At 43.5% G+C, this 23,204-nt stretch overlaps 1 protein-coding gene across 4 annotated transcripts in view; it reads right to left on the bottom strand.

The window, feature by feature from the left end:
- LOC126295297 (zinc finger protein 99-like) overlaps nt 1–19,612 on the bottom strand; it is a 95,187-nt gene extending 75,575 nt beyond the window's left edge. For 2 of the 4 annotated variants that reach the window (XM_049987736.1, XM_049987732.1), the window contains exons 1-4: nt 19,008–19,606; nt 18,288–18,371; nt 9,428–9,532; nt 9,179–9,313 (exon numbers count right to left, since the gene is read on the bottom strand). In XM_049987736.1, coding sequence (XP_049843693.1) covers nt 9,179–9,313; nt 9,428–9,532; nt 18,288–18,350 — 303 coding nt within the window. In that variant the 5' untranslated portion in view covers nt 18,351–18,371; nt 19,008–19,606. Of the gene's footprint in view, nt 1–9,178; nt 9,314–9,427; nt 9,533–18,287; nt 18,372–19,007 lie in introns of all 4 variants that reach the window. The other 2 variants (XM_049987733.1, XM_049987734.1) reach the window with 2 other exon arrangements.
- Nucleotides 19,613–23,204: the final 3,592 nt, after the last annotated feature.

Here is a 23,204-nt window from a genome sequence, read left to right as displayed (position 1 = left end):
CCAGCACATAGATCTGACGACGGCTGCCTTACAGTACAGCCTCGATGTGGTCCAAACGCACCAATATGCCAATGGCTCTCAATGACCTGTTGCTATTGCCACTAAATATATCATTCTGGCCCAGAAGCATTAGTGTCAAGTGGAAAAAGAAGCTCGTACCATAGTCCATGCTTTCCAGAAATTGATTTTTTTTTTTTGTATCGCTCCAAGTTTCACCTTATTACTGACCATAAACCCTTGATTTCCTTGTTTAACCCTCATATTTCTTTCCCTGTAAAGCCCAAGCAATGCCTACAACGCTGGGCACTCTTCTTGTCTCACCACAATTACAAAATGCATTCTCGAACTACGTCTAAACATGCCATTGCGAACGTGTCTAAACATGCCAATACGGATGCCTTGTCCCACCTTCCTTCCAGTCCTGATCCCAACTTTGATCATGAAGAATTGCTTTGCTTCCATTTTGATACTGAAACAAAGGCTGTGGTTGAGGGTTCCCCAATTACAAGAGCTCGTGTGTAGCAGCTGCTGTTGCTGCCGACCTGGTTCTCCATCAGATGGTTCAGTTTGTTCAACGGGGCTGGCCAGATAAACCACCAGGTTGGTCTTCAGACCGCTTGCTCAACTATTTTTCCTTACAGTATCATCTCTCTGTTTATGAATGTTTTGCTATTGCCCACAGAACCCCTCTCTTCCAGAACAATCATTCCTACCATGTTACAGTGTGAGGTTCTATGCCTTCTCCACCAGGACAATTGGGAAGTTTCACACTTTAAACTGTCAGCTAAAAGACATGTTTTTGGCCAGGGACTGACGGTAAAATTGTCCGTTTTGCCACAACTTGTCAGTAGTGTGCCCGAGAAGAGGCAGTCCCCACGGCGCCTCTGTTCCCCTGGTCCGCTCCATGCCAGCCATGGGAACGCATTTGTGTAGAGTTTGTGGGTCCCTTCTCAAATTCCTATTGGCTCTTGGTTGTGAATGCACTTTCCCTGTTTCTTTACAGTCTCTGGTGTGCATCAACTTTGGTGTAGGTCACAGTTAATATGCTTTTGAGGCTTTTTTTGTACTGAGTTTTTCTCACACACTTTTCAATTGTTTTGTTCCCATCATGGCACACGTCTGCAGTTCCACCCTCAATCAAGGGCCAAAGTGGAATGACTAGTGCACACATTGAAGTCCCAAATGAAAAAGGCTGTCACAGATTCTTTGCCAGATGACACCCGTCTCTGTCTGCTGACCAACTTTTGCTTCATGCCTACGGGGGACCAGCCACGCGCACTCCTCCACCTTCTGCAGCCTGTGCCGCACCTGCTGTAGTCGGGTTCATCCTGCCACTTCGTGCCAGGATTGTTGGTACGGGCGTGAGGATTGGTCACCAGACCAAGTGCATACTGGCCACTGTTGTCCACTGCCGAGGATGCTGTCTTTGTGACATCTGTATGGCCAACAGGCGTCTGATGGGCCACTTTGATCAGTTGCAGCTCCACTCTCTGCTGGAAGCGGGTGTGGCTCCCTTCCCTGCAACCCGCTCCCACCGGATTCCGCCTCAGGCCCATCGTCACCTGCTGGGAGGTGCCCCCATCCCATTGGCTGAATCGTCCATGTGCAGCAACATAGGGTTCCAGCTTCCTGGTGCCAGGTACCGATCCGTCTCAGACCTTAGGTCTGTTGCCACAGATGGCTGTTCCGTTTGGACCGCCTGTACCGGCCCCGTCCATCATCGCCGGTGGGTCGAGCCCCATTTCCTCCACGCTGGAACCTGGCCGCTGATGATGGCGCAGAGATGGCGATGCCACACTCTCGTCCCTGGTGCTGTAGTAATTTCTAGACAGTTCGCATATTATTGGTATGCACTGCCAAAAATGTACAGGAAATATCTACAATATTATAACAAAATATTACACCACGCTGTATAAAACAGCACAAAATCAATGTGAAATTGATTTCTTAGAACTTCATGTGAAGTATAATGAGAACAGTCCACAGATATAGTCACACCAGATGTTATATATACGTCATGACAATTTAGATATCGTTGAAAATGAAAATCTTCCAAAACAGCTGTCATAATAATCAGTAATTGTTTTACGCAGTGATACTGGAACCTTACTTACAATGTCCTAAGAAGACATTTATTTCATTGCAGGCACATTTCTTCAAGTAATTTTATTCTTTTTCCTTTGTTGGCCAGTTGGAGTATTTGTATGTCACAAGATATGGCCGTCACTTAATGTCCACTTTCAGCTACATACAGGGAAAATGTGTATTTGCTTATGTTTTTTAACTGTCAAACATCTCAGTGTCCCCAGGAACAAATGTTGCAATTTCTTGCTGTTTGACCAATGGAGACCAGTCAATAAATAAATTATTGTTGAAACATTTATCCCACTCTCTTTCTCCAACAAACAAGGTTACATCGTGATTGCACAAATCTCTGAAATTACTACAGAAGCTGAAGTTAAGAGCAGACCAAGTGCCTTCCAGAATGTTTTTCCTCCACAGCACCTAAATTCCACAGTACCCCAGCTCTACCTACTTGATGGGAGAATAGTTTCAGGTAAATGAAATGGGAGAATATAAGTGAGATGTTTGGTGGTGAAAATGAAATCATTCAATATTGTTTGAAGCTCTTTCATTGCATCCTGCCATGTCTTGAAATACACAGTAGCCCAAGGTGCTACTACACTATGAGATCAGAGTTGACTTTACTTTACTCCCTTTGAAGCAACCTAGTCTTGCAGTTGTGCAGTTGCTGGTTATGCACCACTTGCTTCAGAATATACTCCACATCCCAAATATGTATTATGCTCGTGGTATGGAAGATTACTTTCAGTTCACAGCTGGGCAACAAAGACTTCTACTCACTCTCAAGATTGCACATTGAGTTGCAGGCAGGCACAATGAAAAGACTGTCACACTGTGTCTTCAAATGGTTCAAATGGCTCTGAGCACTATGGGACTTAACTTCTGAGGTCATCAGTCCACTAGAACTTAGAACTACTTAAACCTAACTAACCTAAGGACATCACACACATCCATGCCCAAGGCACGATTCGAACCTGCGACCGTAGCAGTTGCATGGTTCCAGGCTGTAACGCCTAGAACCACTCGGCCAACCCTGGCCCGTCCATGCAGAAAGGACACACACACACACACACACACACACACACACACACACACGCACACACACACACACACACACACACAAGCAAGCAAGCAAGCCCTCAGACATATGTGACCTCTATCTCCAGCAGTTTTGTGTGTGTGTGTGTGTGTGTGTGTGTGTGTGTGTGTGTGTGTGTGTGAAGAAGGTTTTGGCTGAAAGCTTAATACGTAAGATCCGTAACTCAACATACCGCCTTCAGGATGAGTAGCAATTTATACTTTTCATAATACAGTTGATAATCCAATTCAGAACTTTCCATTGTTTTAAACAAAGACCTCTGTCATGTGGTATCTAACTGCTTGCTTAAAATTAGCCATCTATGTCTGTCACCATTTTCTGATCAAAGATCACATACAGTGCCAACATTAACCTGCATTTAAATTTGCTTGACAGTTCTACTGCAATTCTGAATTTTGCAAGGGATGACTGAAAAGTAATGCCTCCACTTTCATAACTCTACAACTGTTGGCAGCATTGGCATGCGGCAGGAATTAGCTTATTCCGTAGCCTCTTCTCTACATCTCCAGTTGGCGGGAAGCCAGCTGTGGTGTTACAGTGTGAAGTATGGAACCCTGTGCAGACAGATGGTCAATGTAATTTAAGCAAAGTGCAATCATTGAATTCTTGACAGCAGAAGGTGTTAACCTAAAGGAGATTCATCAGAAAATAAAAGCAGTTTATGGTTATTGTGTTGATCTGAGTACTGTGCGTCGTTGGGTGAGTAAGTTTAAAGATGTTGAGACAGGAACATCTGACCTGCTTCACAAACAAAGAGTTGGACGTCCTGTGGCAGCAACCACCAAGTTCCACAAGCAAAATGTTGACAGATTGATTCAGGATGATCGTCGTATCACTCAGAGAGAAACTGCAAGCACAATCGGCATTTCACAAGAATGTGTGGGTCACATTATTGCTTTGCTTGGCTATTGGAAGATGTGTGCACGATGGGTACCCCAGATACTGACTCCTGAAATGAAAGTGCACAGACCTGAAATTTGCCAGGAACTCCTCTTGTGTTGCAAGAATGTAGGTGACGCCCAACGATGCACAGTACTCACATCAACACAATCAGCATAAACTGCTTTCATTCTCTGATGCATATCCTTTAGGTGAGACCTTCTGCTGTCAAGAATTCAGTGACTGTACATTGCTTAAATTGCATTGACCGACTGTCTGCGTAGGGCTCCATACTTTACACTGTAACAACACAACCGCTCAATGCTAAAGCTTCCTGCCAACTGGAGCTGTAGAGAAGAGGCTATGGAACAAGCCAGTACTTGCCGCATACCAATGCTGCCAATTGTTGAAGAGTTATGAAGATGGAGGCATTACTTTTCAGTCAACCCTTGTACCACAATCTGCTCATCTTGATTTCTGACATGCCTGCTTAATTAAACCCCGCTGCAACTGGTCAAATGGGATAGCATCAATAACACAAGGGAATTTTCTTTCTCAGAATTTACTAAGAGCTCTACAGTGGACATATCAATTCGAAAGAAAATGGTGGTACCCCCTGCAACAAATTACCACATGATGCAGTGAGGTAACCAATATACACTTTCAGAAACCTGAAGTATGATCAATATTTTGTTTTCCCTCAAAACATGTTACTCAAAGGCAATGTTAAATAAACTCTATTTCTTCCAAAATAATAACCCTTTGTCACATGTAATTACAAAGAAATATCAGCAGTGAGTGCATATTACACACAAGCATAAACTGCTTAATTCACTACATAAGCATCTGGCATTTGGAAAAATGTATAACCAAATAAAAACATAGTATGTAAGCTAAAAGGTGTCATGCAGATATTATTATCAATTATTAGTGATTGCATGCAAATGAAACTAGCAGACACCACTAATTATTGCAGTCTGTGCTACTGAAGTGCAGTTTGTGTGTTTTACACCAGGTGATAACAGCAACTGTATTCTGTTTTTCAGAATAACTATTGTTTACTCATATGAAACATTTACAAGGAACATGGAAGAGCTAAATAAAAATTAGAGTGTTCCAAACTTATATCAATCATAAATGCCATGTTAATCAGACACCAGTCCCAAAATACAGCATGGCTCACACTCATATACTCTGCCATACTGAATAAAATCTAGACGCACAAATACACTCTATCAAACAAGGGAAACTCCAAATAGGAATATCAACAGTGTAGGAAAAAGACAGATTGCTACTCACTGTAAGGAAGACATGTCCAGCTGCAGGCAGGCACAATTCAAAGACACATAAAGCTTTTGGCCTTCATCAGCAAAAGAGAGACACATACCATTCACACACACAAGGAAGCACACCTCCTGCACACACAACCACCAACTCCAGCATCTCGGGCCTGAGATGCAGTCATGTGTGCATGAGATGCACCTGCTTGTGTCTGTGAATTGTGTGTGTCTCTCTCTTGCTGATGAAGGCCAAAAGCTTTACGTGTCTTTTAATTGTGCCTGGCTGCAACTTGATGTGCCTTCTTTGTGGTTAATAATACACTCTGCTTTTGTAACAAATATAACAGCAAAGCTTTTCTGTGGTTCAGAATACCACTCACAACTGCAGAAAATTGGGGAATACTCCTCCACTGTTCGTAAAATGACTTCAGCTTTAATTTTGTGATGTCATCAAAATGGTGGACAAAAGCAGCTCACCTAAATCCAATACAGCAATTATGCCTATGCCTATCTCTCTCTCTCTCTCTCTCTCTCTCTCTCTCTCTCTCTCTCTCTCACACACACACACACACACACACACACACACACACACACACACACACACACAGAGAGAGAGAGAGAGAGAGAGAGAGAGAGAGAGAGAGAGAGAAACCGCACAACACCCAGATGTTCAAAATAGTTTATAAACCAATAAGTATTAACAGGACACCCATGTAAAGTGCAGCAGGTTGGCTGAGGACATACTGCTCATATAATACAACCCAAAAACGCTACAAACTTGGTATTGTTATACTTAGATTTGACTTAGCTAAACTGAAATCTGCAATAGACAAAAGCAAAAAATAAATAAATAAATAAAATAAAATAAATAAAAAACGGTATAAATTAAAATATATAAATTGGTATTATGAGGGTTGTACCAAAAGTATGGTTCCCTTTAAATGTGAACATTTTTAGGTTAGGCTTTACCGTGAGTGTTATTGACATTAAATGAAACAATAAGTTTACTGTTACCAGTCACTGTTTATTTGTTTCCAGGACGCGTTTCGAAGGTTTAAACCTCCATCATCAGGTGGATATACATCAGTTAATATGGCATTTGTGTGTTTGTGTTGTGTTACGATTTCTTTGGAGGAAGTTGTGACACTGTCTCCAGTGGGCACAGGATCCTTTCACAGTCGTAACACATCACATGAACACTATCATATTGTATAAACAAATGTGACGACGCCATATTTGTTTATACAATATGATAGTGTTCATGTGATGTGTTACGACTGTGAAAGGATCCTGTGCCCACTGGACACAGTGTCACAACTTCCTCCAAAGAAATCGTAACACAACACAAACACACAAATGCCATATTAACTGGTGTATATCCACCTGATGATGGAGGTTTAAACCTTCGAAACGCGTCGTGGAAACAAATAAACAGTGACTGGTAACAGTATGGTTCCCATTGAGCTACAGCCATGAGGGAAGGTGCTAGGCAAAATCCGACAATAGTGCCGTGCGCATTCGTTCTCCCACTCTCAAGCCACCTGTCCGCAATTCGCTCAGTGTTGGCTTGGCAGCCGTCAGAGATGGAAGTGTCGATCACCACTCCCACCAAGTGTGAGGTTCAAGCAGTAATCCAGTTTCTCCACACAAGGAAGTTACCACCCATGGAGAATCGTCAGCAACTGACATGGTGAAGAGTGCATGTTCGTTCAGCACGCCCCACAAATGGTGCAGGGCTTTTGCCGAGGGCGGCACGGAAGTTCACGATGAAGAATGGAGTGGAAGACCACCGTGTTCGGATGTGATCGTCCAGAAGATCAACAGTGAGCTGCTCAGAAATCAGAGGGCCACTGTCTGTGAACTTGTTGAATGCATTCCTGAAGCTTCCCACAGCACAAATGAAAGAGCTTTGACAGAAACGTTGGGTTATTGCAAGGCGTGTGTTCGCTGGATCCACCCCAGATGCTGACTGATGGACACATGGAGCAATGCCTTGACTGTGCTCACAAGTTTCTTCAACAATGTGAGGGTGGAGGCAACAAGGAGAAGTTATTGGACTCTATTGTCATGCAAGATGAAACGTGGGTGTTTCATTATTACCCTGAATAAAACAACAATCTCGTCAGTGGTGTCACTCTGGTCACCGCCACCAAAGCAATTCAAACAAATACAGTCAGTAGGAGAGAATGATTGGAAAAGAGCACAGGTAGTCCCAGTCTTCAAGAAGGGTCGTCAAGCAGATGCGCAAAACTATAGACCTATATGTCTGACGTCGATCTGTTCTAGAATTTTAGAACATGTTTTTTGCTCGCATATCATGTCATTTCTGGAAACACAGAATCTGCTCTGTAGGAATCGACATGGATTCCGGGAACAGCGACCGTGTGAGACCCAACTCGCTTTATTTGTTCATGAGACCCAGAAAATACTAGATACAGGCTCCCAGGTACATGCCATTTTCCTCGACTTCCGGAATGCATTCGATACAGTTCCGCACTGTCGCCTGATAACCAAAGTAAGAGACTATGGAATATCAGACCAGCTGTGTAGCTGGATTGAAGAGTTTTTAGCAAACAGAACACAACATGTTGTTCTCAATGGAGAGATGTCTACAGACGTTAAAGTAATCTCTGGCGTGCCACAGGGGAGTGTTATGGGACCATTGCTTTTCACAATATATATAAATGACCTAGGAGATTAAGTCAGAAATTCCATATGGCTTTTCGCGGATGATGCTGTAGTATACGGAGAAGTTGCAGCATTAGAAAATTATAGCGAAATGCAGGAAGATCTGCAGCGGATAGGCACTTGGTGCAGGGAGTGGCAACTGACCCTTAGCATAGACAAGTGTAATGTATTGCGAATACATAGAAAGAAGGATCCTTTATGGTACGATTATATGACAGTGGAAGAAACACTGATAGCAGTTACTTCTGTAAAATATCTGAGAGTATGTGTGCGGAACGATTTGAAGTGGAATGATCATATTAAATTAATTTTTGGTAAGGTGGGAGAGTCCTTAGAAAATGTAGTCCATCGACAAAGGAGGTGGCTTACAAAAGACTCGTTAGAACTTTACTTGAGTATTGTTCAACAGTGTGGGATCCGTATCAGATTGGGTTGACAGAGGAGATAGAGAAGATTCAAAGACGAGCGGCGCGTTTCATCACAGGGTTATTTGGTAAGCGTGACAGCGTTACTAAGATGTTTAGCAAACTCGAGTGGCAGACTCTGCAAGAGAGGCGCTCTGCGTCGCGGTGTAGCTCGCTGTCCAGGTTTTGAGAGGATGCGTTTCTGGATGAGGTATCGAATATATTGCTTCCCCCTACTTATATCTCCTAAGGAGATCACGAATGTAAAATTAGAGAGATTAGAGTGTGCACATAGGCTTTCCGGCAGTCGTTTTTCCCGCGAACCATATGCGACTGGAACAGGAAAGGGAGGTAATGACAGTGGCACATATAGTGCCCTCCACCATACACCATTGGGTGGCTTGCGGAGTATAACTGTAGATGTAGAGATAATGGCAACTGTGTTTGTGGATCAGAAGGGGGTACTCCTCATCAATTTCATGCAACCTGGGACGACAATAAACTCAGACAGACATTGTGATTCATGGCCCAACTCTGGCAAGCACTCTAGAATCACAGGAGGGGATGACTGACGGCAGGAGTAGTGCTTCCTCATGAAAACACTCAGCTCTAGGTCTCTCGTCAAACACAGTAACTTTTGAAGGAATTTTGGTGGACTTTATGCCCCATCCCCCCTACAGCCTGGACGTAGCCCCCAGCAATTATCACCTATTCCCCAAGATAAATGAACATTAGGTGGCAACCGCTTCAAGAGTGATGATGAAGTCCAAGCAGAGGTTACACGCTTCCCCCACGGGTTGGCAGGAGTCTTCTGCGACTTGGGAACGCAAAAGCTGCAGCACCGTCTTCAAAAGTATGTCGAAAAAATGGAGACCATGCTGAAAAATAGACAAAAGAGTAAACTTTTCAATGATGTATAAATTATTAACAATAAACAATTTTTTCTATTTGTAAAAAGTATGGGAACCTTACTTTTGGTACAACCCTCATACCTTCAATGGAAATACGGAAGCGTCTGATGCCGTCTGTCTGCTTTGACCCATGGCGTCACAAATATGGCACAAACGACCATAAACCACGATTCCAATATGGCACATCTAAAGTCATTACGTACACATTATGAGGACGAAAATACATTGAAAAACAAACACACGCACATTCCACAAAAAGCCAAATGACACTAACGGAACAAGTGCGGGACATGGGGTGTTTTTGGGTAGGGGCTAACTAAATATAAACAAATTTAGACACCCACCCCATACAAAACCACACAAAATGACCAAAAAAACCGACATCACAAAAATCCCCAAATACCACTAAACACAATATCATCTGGAATCTGACACTTCCCTTGACCTATATAGCTCAACAGCAGCTTCCGATCCCATAGTTTGGGGGTCAAACACTTCCCTTGGCCTATATAGCTCAAAAACATCTCCCAGTACCAATACCAACATACACAGCCACACATTGGGATCGAACACTTCCCTGGATCTGCGCAGTGTTAATTTTATCCATCATATCCATTTCTGAACAAAAAGAACAACCGATTAGTTTTACTAACATTCCCACACAACATACAGCAAACAACACTAAATTAGCCTTCACACAAAATCGTTAACTCACTGAAATGAATTCCACTACAAACACAGCTGACACTCGAACAATTCTTGATAATGAGCAAAAGCAAACTGAGCCCATTACACCACACAGATGAAAACCCTGAACATGCCACCAGAGAGCACAACAAACCACAACACGACGACATCTACAAACACTCTCACAAACCAAACTCCACGCTGCCATGACATCACACACGACAACACCCTTACATCACGGGTCAAAGCCGACGCGTGAGATCGGACGCTTCTGTCGACCCCCATACAAAACAACAAAAAAAACCAACATCACAAAACTCCTCAAATACCACTAAACACAATATCATCTGGAATCTTTTTGTTTTTTTGTTTTGAGATGCAAAACAGCTATGGTCATTAGCACCCAGTCTGTGACGAAGGAAACGGTAAAAAATGAAAATGGAAACCAGCAGTAAGGGGAACGAAACTCAAAAAATTGAAGAAACTAAAAGCAGAAGGAAAGCTTAAAAATCCACAACAGAAAGGGGTTGGTTGTCCCCAAAAAGAGCTTCAAATGACTGACGTCATCTTACTAGCACTAATAAAAGCGAGAACTCGATCGACCAAGTGCGTGTCATCTGCTAAAATGGACGATATATCAGGCGACAGCTGTAGACGGGCGCATAACGGAGTAAAATAGGGACACTCAATTAAAAGGTGTCTTACCGTCCACAGCTGAGAGCAGTGGGGACAGAGTGGGGGAGGATCGCCACTTAAAAGATGTCGATGGCTAAAAAGACAGCGCCCTATCCGGAGTCTGGTTAAAGTTACCTCCTCCCGACGACGCGTTCGGGAGGAAGAGGTCCAAGCACAGTGAAGAGCTTTTACATCCCGCAATTTATTATAGGGAAGTGTCGACCAATGTGCGTGCCATAAAAGAACAACACGACGACATAAAACACTCCGTAGATCGGCAAAGGGAATTGATCGAATAGTTGGCCGAAGAAGAGAGACTGCAGCCTTGGCCACTATATCGGCCGCCTCATTTCCACAGATGTCAACGTGTCCTGGGATCCAGAGGAACGCCACCGAGACGCCCCCCAACTGGAGCAAGTGCAGGCAGTCCTGAATCCGGTGGACCAGACGGTGGACAGGGTAGAGAGCTTCGAGACTGAGGAGAGAGCTGAGAGAATCTGAACAGATAACATACTGTATCCGCTGATGGCGGCGGATGTATTGGACAGCCTGGAGAACAGCGTAAAGCTCTGCAGTATAAACCGAACACAAGTTGGGAAGGCGAAATTGATTTGGGATGTCGCCAACAATATAGGCACTCCCTACACCTAACGATGTTTTCGAGCCATCAGTGTAAATAAATGTGGCTTCCTTCATTTGTGCACATATAGCAGCAAATGCACGACGATAAACAAGTGAAGGGGTACCATCCTTGGGAAATTGACAAAGGTCTAGGAGCAAGCAGATCCAGGGATGGAGCCAAGGCGGTGCTGTACCCCAAGTTGTCAAGAAGGTTTTAGGAATGAGAATGGAGCAGTTGACGGAAGCGGACTCCTGGTGGTAGTAGGGAGGAAGGGCAGCCTGCATACCCCACATCCAAGGAGGTGTCGAAAAAAATGTCACGGACCGGATTAGCAGGCATGGAAGACAGATGGCTAAAATAATGACTCAGTAGGACTGCCCGCCGATTAGACAGCAGAGGTTCAGCAGTCTCAGCATAAAGGCTTTCCATAGGGCTCATGTAAAAAGCTCCAGACACTAAACGTAATCCACGGTGGTGGATAGAGTCGAGATGCGGAAGAATAGATGGCCGAGCAGAGGAGTAAACTATGCTTTCATAGTCCAATTTTGAGCGCACTAAGGCGTGATGGAGGCGGAGGAGGACCACTCGGTCCACTCCCCAGGAGGTACCATTCAGGACACAGAGGGTGTTGAGGGATCGCAGACAGCAAGCCGAAATATAGGAAACATGGGAGGACCAGCAGCACAGTTTTCTGTCAAACAGAAGACCCAAGAATTTAGTGACGTCCGAAAACGGAAGGTTGACAGGTCCGAGATGTAAGGAGGGTGGAAGAAATTCCATATGACGCCAAAAATTAACACAAACGGTCTTACTGGGAGAAAAGCGGAAGCCTGTTCCGAGGCTCCAAGATTGGAGGCAATCGAGACAATCTTGAAGACGTCGTTCAAGAAGGCTGGTCTGTTGAGAGCTGTAGTAGATCGCAAAATCGTCCCCAAAGAGGGAGCCTGAGACATCAGGAGGGAGACAGTCCATAATTGGATTTATGGCAATGGCAAACAGTACAACGCTCAGCACGGAGCCCTGGGGTATCCCGTTTTCTTGGGAGAAAGTACAGGAGAGAGTGGTGTTCACCGACACTCCAAATGTGCGCTCTGCCATAAATTAGCGAAGAAAAATGGGCAGCCAACCGCAAAAGTCCCAAGAGAACAGTGTGCGGAGGATGTCTGTCCTCCAACAGGTATCGTATGCTCTCTCCAGATAAAAAAATATTGCTACTGTTTGGCGTTTCCGGAGAAAATTGTTCATGATATAGGTGGAGAAAGCAACAAGATGGTCAACTGCAGAACGATTCTTTCGGAAACCGCATTGGGCAGGTGTTAAAAGACAGCGGGACTCCAGCCACAAAGCTAAACGGCAATTAACCATATGCTCCAAAATCTTGCATACACTACTGGTGAGAGAAATGGGGCGATAGCTAGGGGGGAGATGTTTGTCCTTTCCAGGTTTCGGAACAGGAATGACGATAGCTTCCTGCCATCGTCTGGGAAAAGTACTGTTGGTCCAAATTCAATTATAAAGGCAAAGAAGGTAATACAGACTATGGGTTGATAAATGCAGCAACATTTGGATGTGGATGCCATCCGGTCCTGGGGCGGAGGAGCGAGAAGAAGATAGTGCATGTCAGAGTTCCCGCATGGAGAAAACAGTATTATAGCTTTCGCGATTTTGAGAGGAGAAAGCAAGAGGTCGCACTTCCGCTGCACGTTTCTTCGGGAGAAAAGCTGGCGGGTAATTTAAAGAGCTCGAAATCTCAGCAAAGTGTTGACCCAATGAGTTAGAAATTGCGACAGGGTCCACTAACGTATCATGCACGACAGTAAGCCCAGAGACCGGGGAGAAACTAAGCGCGCCAGATAACCGTCGAATCCTACTCCAAACTTCCGAGGAGGGAGTGAAGGTGTTAAATGAGCTAGTAAAGAATTTCCAGCTTGCCTTCTTGCTATCGTGGATGACGCGACTGCATCATGCACGGGACTGCTTATAGCAGATACAGTTGGCCAAAGTAGGATGGTGTCTGAAAACGCAAAGAGCACATCGGCGCTCACGTATTGCATCACGGCATGCCTCGTTCCACCAAGGAACTGGGGGGCGCCGGGGCAATTCGGAGATGCGTGGTATTGAAAGTTCCGCAGCTGTAAGAATAACGTTTGTAATATGTGTGACCTCATCGTCAACACTAGGAAAGTGATGGTCATTGAATGTCGCTAAAGATGAAAAAAGTGTCCAATCGGCTTGGGCAAACTTCCAGCGTCTCGGGCAGATATATGGTAGTTGTGGCTGCAATCGAAGGACACACAGAAAGTGGTCACTCGAGTGTGTATCAGCAAGGGCGAACCATTCGAAGCGCTGAGCTAGTGGAACAGTACCGATCGAAAGGTCCAAATGAGAGAAATTTGTCGTGGAGGCAGACAAAAATGTAGGGTCCCCAGTGTTGAGGCAAACAAGATCCGCATGGTGGAAGATGTCTAGCAATAGTGAGCCACGTGGACAAGGACGTGGAGATCCCCAAAGCGGGTGGTGGGCATTGAAGTCCCTAACCAGCGAATAGGGGGGCGGGAGCTGACCAAGAAGATGAAGGAGATCAGCTAGTGCCATTGATGTGGACGATGGAATGTATACAATACAAAGAGAGAAGGTGTATCCAGAAAGGGAAAGATGGACAGCAACTGCTTGAAAGGAAGTGTTTAAGGGGATTGGGTGATAATGGAGAGTATTTTGGAGAAGAAACACGAGTCCTCTATGTGCTGGAGTCCCTTCAACAGAGGGGAGATCAAATTGGACTGACTGAAAATGGGGGAAGACAAAGCAGTCGTGGGGACGCAGCTTTGTTTCCTGAAGACAGAAGATGACCGGCGAGTAGGATCGGAAGAGGATCGTCAATTCATCCCAATTGGCTCGAATGCCGTGGATATTCCAATGGATAATGGACATAGGGTGGACAGAAAATGGAAGAATGTGGCCAAGGTTGCCGTCAACTCAACGACTGCTCAGAGCTAGCGACCGACAGCTTGGAACGGCACTCAACCGAAGGCAAAAGATCCTGATCCATATGTTGTTCAGGAGCAGCCCCTGCCACCAGCAATCGTCTGGTTGATCGGCCGCCAGCAGTGCGCCTCGGCGACGCAGAAGACGGTCGAGGTCGGTTACTGCCAGGTGGTGCTGTAGATGAGATACGCCGTGGCAGAGAAGGAGAGGAACTGGGTTTCTTATTAGCTTTCTTGGAATCATGATGTTTAGATGAAGGAGAAATGGATGGTTGTGAAGTTGGGGTGCGTAAAAATTCTTCACGAGTATGCTCTTTTTTGGAAGTCTGAGTGTCTGACTTTAGGGGTCAAGATTTAGCAGAACCCGATGAAGGGTGAGCCATAGATGGAGCAGGCGAAAGTGGGGAGGTTGAACGGGCGATCTTTGCGCTGGCCGATCTGACGACTATGTCACTAAAGATGAAATTACAAGTCTGTGTGGCCACCAACTTTGTTGGCCAAGGAGAGGCAAGGACAGTGCTGTATTTTCCTGTCTGAGACACAGTGGGCTTTTGACTAGTGAATAATTTTCGAGCAGCAGAGGTCGACACCTTTTCCTACACTCTGATTTCCTGAATGAGCTTTTCGTCTTCAAAAATGGGGCGATCTCGAGAGGAAGCAGCGTGGTCACCCATACAGTTGATGCGATGAGGGGATGGAGGAGAACAAGCACCCTCATGGGCATCCTTGCCACACGTAATACATTTGGCCGGATTGGAACAGGACTCTCTAGTGTGATTGAACCGCTGACACCGATAGCAACGCGTAGGGTTTGGGACGTAGGGGCGAACAGAAATTATCTCATAGCCCCCTTTTATTTTCGATGGGAGCTGAACTCTGTCAAATGTCAAGAAGACGGTACGGGTTGGAACGATGTTCATCTATGAACCGCTGTTACGCCCTGGTCAGACGGGTAGTGTTGAATTTCCTCATCAGACAATCCGTCGAGGGAGCGTGTATAAAAGACTCCACGTGAGGAATTTAAAGTGCGGTGCACTTCAACCCAGACAAGGAAGGTGTGGAGAAGTGAAGTACGCAGCAATTTTTGTGCCTGGAGGGCACTGACTGTTTCTAACAACAAGGTGCCATTCCGTAATCTGGAACAAGACTTTACAGGACCTGCAATTGCATCGACACCTTTCTGAATAATGAAAGGGTTGAGCGTGGAGAAGTCGTGACCTTCGTCAGACCAAGAAACAACAAGGAACTGTGGTAATGATGGAAGAACTGTCTGTCGCTGAGACTCAGTGAACTTACGCTTGTGAGCAGACAAAGTGGAAGATGAGGAAACCATTGCAGAAGAATCCCTCATGATTACCGGTGTCTCCGATGGTGCGCTCCTCCCTTGTGGGGGCCCTCTCTGAGGGCACTCCCGCCTTAGGTGATTGTTCACACCTCAGGTCACACCTCCCGAGAAATGGACGGAGGGACCAATCGGCACTTTCAGAAGGTATCAGCTCGGGTAATCACCCCTCCCTGGGCCTGGCCGTTACCAGGAGGTACGCACGTGCCCTACCTGCCTACCCGGGGCATGGAATTACGCGTTACCCCGACACCGGCTACGCACAAAAATGCATCGGTCGGCCTTCAGACACACACACGGAGGAAGAAAGAGAAAGGGAAAAACAAAGAAAGGGAAAGGAAAGAAGAGAGGTCTCAAACGCCGCACTGGAGAAAAGGGTAAAGAGAAGAGGTAAGGGAAAGAGAAGGACAAAGGAAGGATGAAAACATCCAAGCAGAGAAGGCGAAGAATGCGTTACATTTTCCAGCGTCTGTCTCCGGATGTAGGCACAAACCATACTCCCAGAGGGGGAGAAAGGGAAGGAAAGAGCCAGAGGTGAGGGGAATGGGGGCGAAGATGGGGGATGGGGAAGGATGCGGAAAAGGAAGGTATGCAGCCCAGAAAGGAAGGCGGGCCACATTAGCTCGGGGTCCCGTGCTCGCTACGCACGTATCCACAAAAAGAGTTGTGGACCCCCCGGGGGTCATCTGGAATCAACCAATATAGCCAAATTCTAATCCATATTGCCTACAGAAGGGCACAGAGACAAACAAAAAAATGACGATAAAAAAGATAGGTTAAAAAACAATATAGCAAACTTGACACCTTAATTTTTCAAACCACTTGTTCCTGCAAATCAGTCTTCCTACGCTGTCTTCCTACCACCACCACAAAAATCCTTTGCTGGTACAGCCAGCCAAAACATTCATCATTTTCATACATTTCAGCATTTATGACTATTAACATAATCGGTCAACAGCACACTTTTGAAGAAAAGACACGGTACATGGCACAGCTAACATTTCAGACTACTTGAAATGCAAGATGGAATAAAAACAATACGAATTAGTACTCTGATAGCTATGTATTCTCTTAAATGCGCCTGTCTGCCTCTCAGCACCTCCTACACAGGCAGAGTAGCAATCTATCATATCACAGTAGAATCCGTGGCAATTACCCTACACACCAAAGACATAGGAGAAATCTCTAGATACAGCTTAGAAATTATTTAAGACTCCTTCCTGCTGTAATTTAACACAAGAGAATACTATCTCAAACACAGCATACTTCAAAACAAACAATTCTGCACCTCTCTCTCTCTCTCTCTCTCTCTCTCTCTCTCTCTCTCTCTCTCTCTCTCCCCCTCCCCCGCCCCCCTCCAGCCCATTTCAGCTCAGCTATTTACTCATAGGCCAGCATCATTTGAACTGAGTTACCTAAGACAGCACGTTGCAGTAACTTATAGGAAACTGGGATCAAACGGAAGTATCCTATTCCAAGTGTCTGGTTTGAACTGTGACATAATAGTGGTGTGGTGTGTGATTAACTATGCTCAGAGTTTTTGAGTTGGTTGTATTTGCACATGTTGTGTAGTTGTACTTGATGGTACACCCTATTGGTGGATGTGGACGTGCTGAGTTTAAGATCTGGTATCAGTTTCATTTGAGTTTTGGTTGTAATCATGCTACCATGCTATTGGGTTTAGGTAGTTGGTGTGATAACATGACTTATTAAGGATTTTTTTGTTTGTATGTTTGATGTTTTTGTTAGGTCTGATTAGTCTGGTCTTTGTTTTGTGGGAAGAAGTGTAATTTTTGTAATTGCCTTTTATTAGGTGGGGATATGACAGTGAAGCTCATGAGTGTATCATTACGTTTGGAGATGGAGATGATATGATATCTGTCATAAAGTTTCTGCAGATGTTCGGTCTTACTGCTGAATATGTTAGATGTCAAGTTTGTGGCAACAACATAAGGTAGACAAGAGCTCTGGTGGCTTGGATCAGGGTGGATCAGTGCATATGCGTGCATGCATCTAGGTGGTATTGTGGGAAGCTTTTGTTGATATGTAATGTCTGCTTTGGTTTTTTTTTCCTATAGTAATGGTGATGTTTTGTATGTAGTATATTTATGGTAGGTCAATTGTGTTTTAAAAAGTGTAATGAATGTGGGGTATTTGGGTTTTCAAGTTGTTGGGGTTTTGGTTCCAGCTTTTGGAGTTGTAGGTGTTGGTTTTTTGGTATGGTAGCTGTGGTTGAGTTACACAGGTCAAGGGAAGTGTCCGATTCCTGTAGTTTTGTTGGTGTAGCTGAATGCTGAAAATGATTTTCTTTTTTATATTTTGTTTGGGGATGTAGCGGTGTTCTTTTATTGTTGAATATTTAGCTTGTTCCCACCCTAAACACTCCATTTTCTGCGGTTGTTCCATTAGTTTCACTTTATGTTTGGAGTGAGACATTATTGTATCATTTTTATTCTTGTTTGTGTTTGATGACGTGTGTATGTAGAGCCATTATTGTTATCGTTTTGTATATGCTAGAAGTAGCCATTTCGGCCATACTGACGATGTCATGCATAAAAGCAGGTGGGTGGAATCTGACGGTTCTGTAATGGCGGAAACTGTATAGAGGAGTAACTCATGAAAATTGCTTACCGTGGAGCTAGATTCCAATTGCATCACTTCTTTTTTCACCCAACCAATTGTTTCATGTTCCATAGCTGTTGCAATTCTAGATTCCTGGAAACAAATCAATTACTTTAAACTACCTGGAACTAATTTCTTGTACCACTTAGTATTTTACTCCTGTCTTTGCTGACAGCACAATAAAAAATAGATAGTACTGGAAAAACCTTCATAACTTAACATTTACTTGAAATAATTATTTTCTATAGTGTGAATATTCTATACATTCTGAACAGTACCCATCCTGAACACTATAAAGTAGGCTACTTCTTTAATTATATGTGCACATAATTCAGAGTTTACCCTGCAATAATTAATTAGCTGCATCTTCATATAAAGGGGATCTAGCAATGCCAGACAGAACTGATCTGACACAGACATTTTCATGGACACTAATTTTTTAAGACAAATGCTGCATTACAGATGTAACTTCTTAATAGGCTACTCAAAATTTGGGCAGACACGTGAAATGCACTAGGAGTATCTTTCGTGGCATTTCCTAAAACTGTTTATCAAGTTAGTGCTATGAATTAATCATATAGCGCGAAGCAATGATTGAGTTATATATTCGGAAAAGTAACAGCAGTTTGGAGTAATATACGCCTTGTCGCACAGGGTACATATATTTGCTAGGCTGAATAGCAGATTTTGACTTTACATATTATCTCGAATACAAAAATTGGTACAAACCTGTTTGTTCTTCACATGACACAACACGATACAACAGCCATATGAAGTATTACAACCGCTACTCCAGTTAAGAACTAATTATTTAAATCATTATTGCACTAATTAATTGTACCACAATTTGTGATGATTAAAGAAAACGGGGGCCCATCTAAAATACCTAGATGCATAGTGAAACTAAAATTGTTTGTACTGGTAAATATAACAATCACACGATATCACCTAGCTGTCCTATACATCAATACTGTCAACACTAATTCAACCACCATACTCGAGGATTACGATTACTTTAGAGCGCGTTGAGTCAACAAGATCAAAACAGTATATTTTCGACACGACGTTCACCAAAAATACACGATGTTGACAAAATTCCTTTACGAATAATCACAAACTGTGTTCTCGGGTTTACAACGTTGAGATAAGTGTATATGTGTCTATGAGCGTCAGCCTGTCATTTTATTATTATTATCATTATTATTACGTCACTGACGTATTTCGGCAAAATTCAAGATCGCGCTAAAGTAAAGAAGGAGGTATATGTTTATATAGGTCGTTGCATATTAAACATTCCCACCGTGACAGGACGTCTGCTTTCTCTGGCTGATTGTCTCTTGTTCATCATGGAACATAGAACTTCCCTTCGCTTACCATCGACAAATGTCACGAAGTAAAAAACAAGCAAGCAATAAAATAAAGAGCATGACATAACGTAAGTGTGATAAGAATATGTTAACTTTACATGCTAGTAGAAGACAAAACTGACAACAGATAAATGACGTGCTGTGTAACCATATTTTCGCTGTACAGTATACTTTATGTGAGCCGAGACAAGAAATCGACGTTCTATGTACCATGATGAACAGCGGCCAATCACACGCCACGCCCGTATCCAAATATTTACGTGGCTGGTTTGAAATGTGTGAATCTCTTCATCACATATCAAATGATCACAAATAAAAAGACATGCTTACACCAGTGGAGGAAATACACCTACCACGGAACTCCTACGATGCGACGAGGCACCTGAAATGATGTTTATAAAGCAGTTTCATTACTCGTTATATATTTCAGTAAACTTATAGCCGAGAACATATAGTTTCAAAGTTATTTGCTACACGTAATCGAAAATAGAGGAGTGCACTGGCTACTGTAGCCATATCAACTCCAGGTAACTCTAGTATCGAGTTCGTTAACAACTATAATTAACCTCAAAACGTTTAAGGAAACAAGTAATTTTACCACAGATTTTTCTATTGACTCAATAGGTATCTCGTTTTGTGGATTTCCTTCAATTCTTATAAGGAATTAGTAATTTTATAGCTCAACAAATCAAATGACAACCATCAGGCTTAGTTTAAAGTTATTTGTTCGCTGTTCTGTAATCATTGTACGTCAGCAATAATGCAACCCCACTGTGTATGTCGTTCTTGAAGAAGGGATGAGTCAGTTGATGTGCTTAAGCAGATGGAAATCAGCCTGAATACGGTAAAGCATTTGGCAGCTGCTCAATTAATGTGTTGGAAGAGCTCCCAAGAGTCATGTACCTGTGACAAAGGTACCCCAAGTACTATCGTTTCCTACAGAGCCTGTCTCCCCTGGCGAAAGTATGGGATCTGTCATTATTCATCCACTTGACTGCAAGTGGTGTTTCAATGGTAGACCTAGGCATCCTTTACAGGGTGGACGGGAATCAAGGAGGACTCAGGTTGTTATACTGCTCCCCCTCACCAATAAGTTCGAGGTGCTGTCTTTCACTGAAACTGAAGCTGAGCCAGTGGGGCACCCTTCACCTGTTTCAGGGAATCCTGTTTTGTTTGGTGTCAATGACTCGAGGATAGGTGGCTGTTAATCTTTGGCAGCTCAAACATAGAGTGAACAATGGTACCTCTTGGCGAAATGGCAGGGTGAGACTGGAGAGGACACCAAGGGCAGTCAGTGTGTATGCCTGGAGGCCTTGTTTAATGTTCTGAAGAGGCTATTCCAGCAGGTATTGATGACACAGGAAGCAACCAATTGCAGATTGATTGATTGACTGATTTATTGATCCATTTTCATCTACAGATGCACAATGTGCAAAAGATATTTGGATTTTTATGTTAACATTAACAGTTTTACATATAATATACCTTTGTACATAATAACACATATTAATACATCAATTACTGATGGATACTTAAATAAGTGTTGTTACGCTGTATACAGAGAGATAAAATACAAATGTTCTTCTGAATGAGACTACACTAGGTTAACACAGAAAAAATTTAGTTCTGTAGGTATTCATTTACTGTGTAAAAGCAGTGATCAACCAAGTACGACTTCAATTTAGATTCAAAGTGACCAATGTTTTGTATGCGTTTAGTGGTATCTGGTAAGGCATTGTATAGTTTGATACTAGGATGGATAAGGCCATTTTGAAATAACTTGTGTTGGCACTTTGAACATGTACATCCAAGTTTTGTCTCGTATCGTAGCTGTGTATTGTGTGGTTTTGAGTGATGAGTGAGTGGTCTTTTTGAATGTAAGTTTTGCTTTAAATACATTACATTTTCAAGTATATATATGCAAGGAAGTGGCAGGATCATACTTTTTTTGAAACAATGGTCTACATGAATTGCAATTATCTACCCCTTCCATTATTCTGATGTAAATAAAATAGAAACAAACTTCCACATGGGAAAAATATATTAAAAACAAAGATTCCAAGACTTACCAAGTGGGAAAGTGCCGGTAGATAGGCACAATAAATAAAACACACACACAGAATTTCTAGCTTTCGCAACCGGTGGTTGCTTCTTTAGGAAAGAGGGAAGGAGAGGGAAAGACGAAAGGATAAGGGTTTTAAGGGAGAGCGTAAGGAGTCATTCCAATCCCGGGAGCAGAATTTTTTAATTTTGAATGGCATCTCCAGAACTTCCCCAGAACATAATCCCATACTGGAGGTGAGATTGTACAACTGCGTAATATACGCACTGAAGGGTGTTGTACTGGTGCAATTTTTTAATAAAACAAAAAGTACTTAATTTTTTGTTCATTTGCTCAATATGTGCTTTCCATTTCAAGTTGTCTTGTAGATTAAGTCCAAGAAATTTGGTACAGGCTGCTTTGGCAATTGTCTGTCGATACAGCTCTGGATTAGGTGATATCAGATTTTTTGTTTGTGGTGTGTGTATGTCCATAGTTAGTTTTCTCAATGTTTACTATTAAGTCATTGTCATCAAAGTAACATGTTAGCCTGTGACGAGATTGCCCACTGTAATGGAAGGGGCCTGAGGGGGGTAAGGGCCCAACAATATCGATGTGTATGTGCCGGAATCTTCTTTTTGCCGCACCAAATGTACCCGTGGGTGGCCAAGAATGACGTCCTGCTTTTGCACGCTGACAAGCCACACACGCTCTCGCCCAACTGCGACATTGTTTTATCATCCCAGGCCAAACGAAACGTTCAGATACCAGACATGCTGTGGTGCGAATGCCAGGGTGTGCCAAGTCATGGATACTATTAAAAATGTCCCAGCAGAGAGGTGCAGGAATCACCAGACATATGCATCCTGTTGAAATGTTGCACCAGATGGGTGATGAAAACCCAGGAAGTGTCTGTAACTCTAGTTTGAGTCCTGTTTTAACATCGGAGCACAATGCAGTGAGTTCAGTATCCTCTGTCTGCAAATTAGGGAGTTCACTGAGGTCTAGTTGTGAAGATAAAACTGACGCACAAGAGAGAAAATCAGCAATGACATTGTCTGCCCCTCGGAGTAATGTATGTCATTCATAAACTGACATATGAGGTCCATATGTCAAAAGCGTCTCGGGGATGAGTCCTTGCCTGGATTACGGAAAGTGTATACCACTGGCTCGTGGTCAGTAAATACCACAAGATGGCGACATTCGATATCGTCCTACAAATATTTCATAGCGACGTAAATAACAAACAGTTTCCAGTTGAAGGTCGACCATTTACATTGGGAAGCGGACAGTTTGGGGCAGAAAGATCTGAGCGGCTGTACAACAGAAACCACAAATTGCTGAAGTACTGCCCCCACCGCTGTATCACTCACATCTATAGTAAGCAAAATGGGAGCATAATGGATGGGGTGAGCGAGTGTAACAGCCATCTGTAAGGCTGACATTAGGTTATCAAACTCGCGACACATATCTGGAGTCCACGTGACTGCCTGAGACCCTGACATGTTTTGTTCCTGT

The sequence above is a fragment of the Schistocerca gregaria genome, chromosome 11 (genome assembly GCF_023897955.1).
Source record: "Schistocerca gregaria isolate iqSchGreg1 chromosome 11, iqSchGreg1.2, whole genome shotgun sequence".
NCBI classification, from domain to species: domain Eukaryota; kingdom Metazoa; phylum Arthropoda; class Insecta; order Orthoptera; family Acrididae; genus Schistocerca; species Schistocerca gregaria.
Note: the sequence above shows the minus strand (reverse complement) of the source record. Positions and strands in the feature narration are given on the sequence as shown.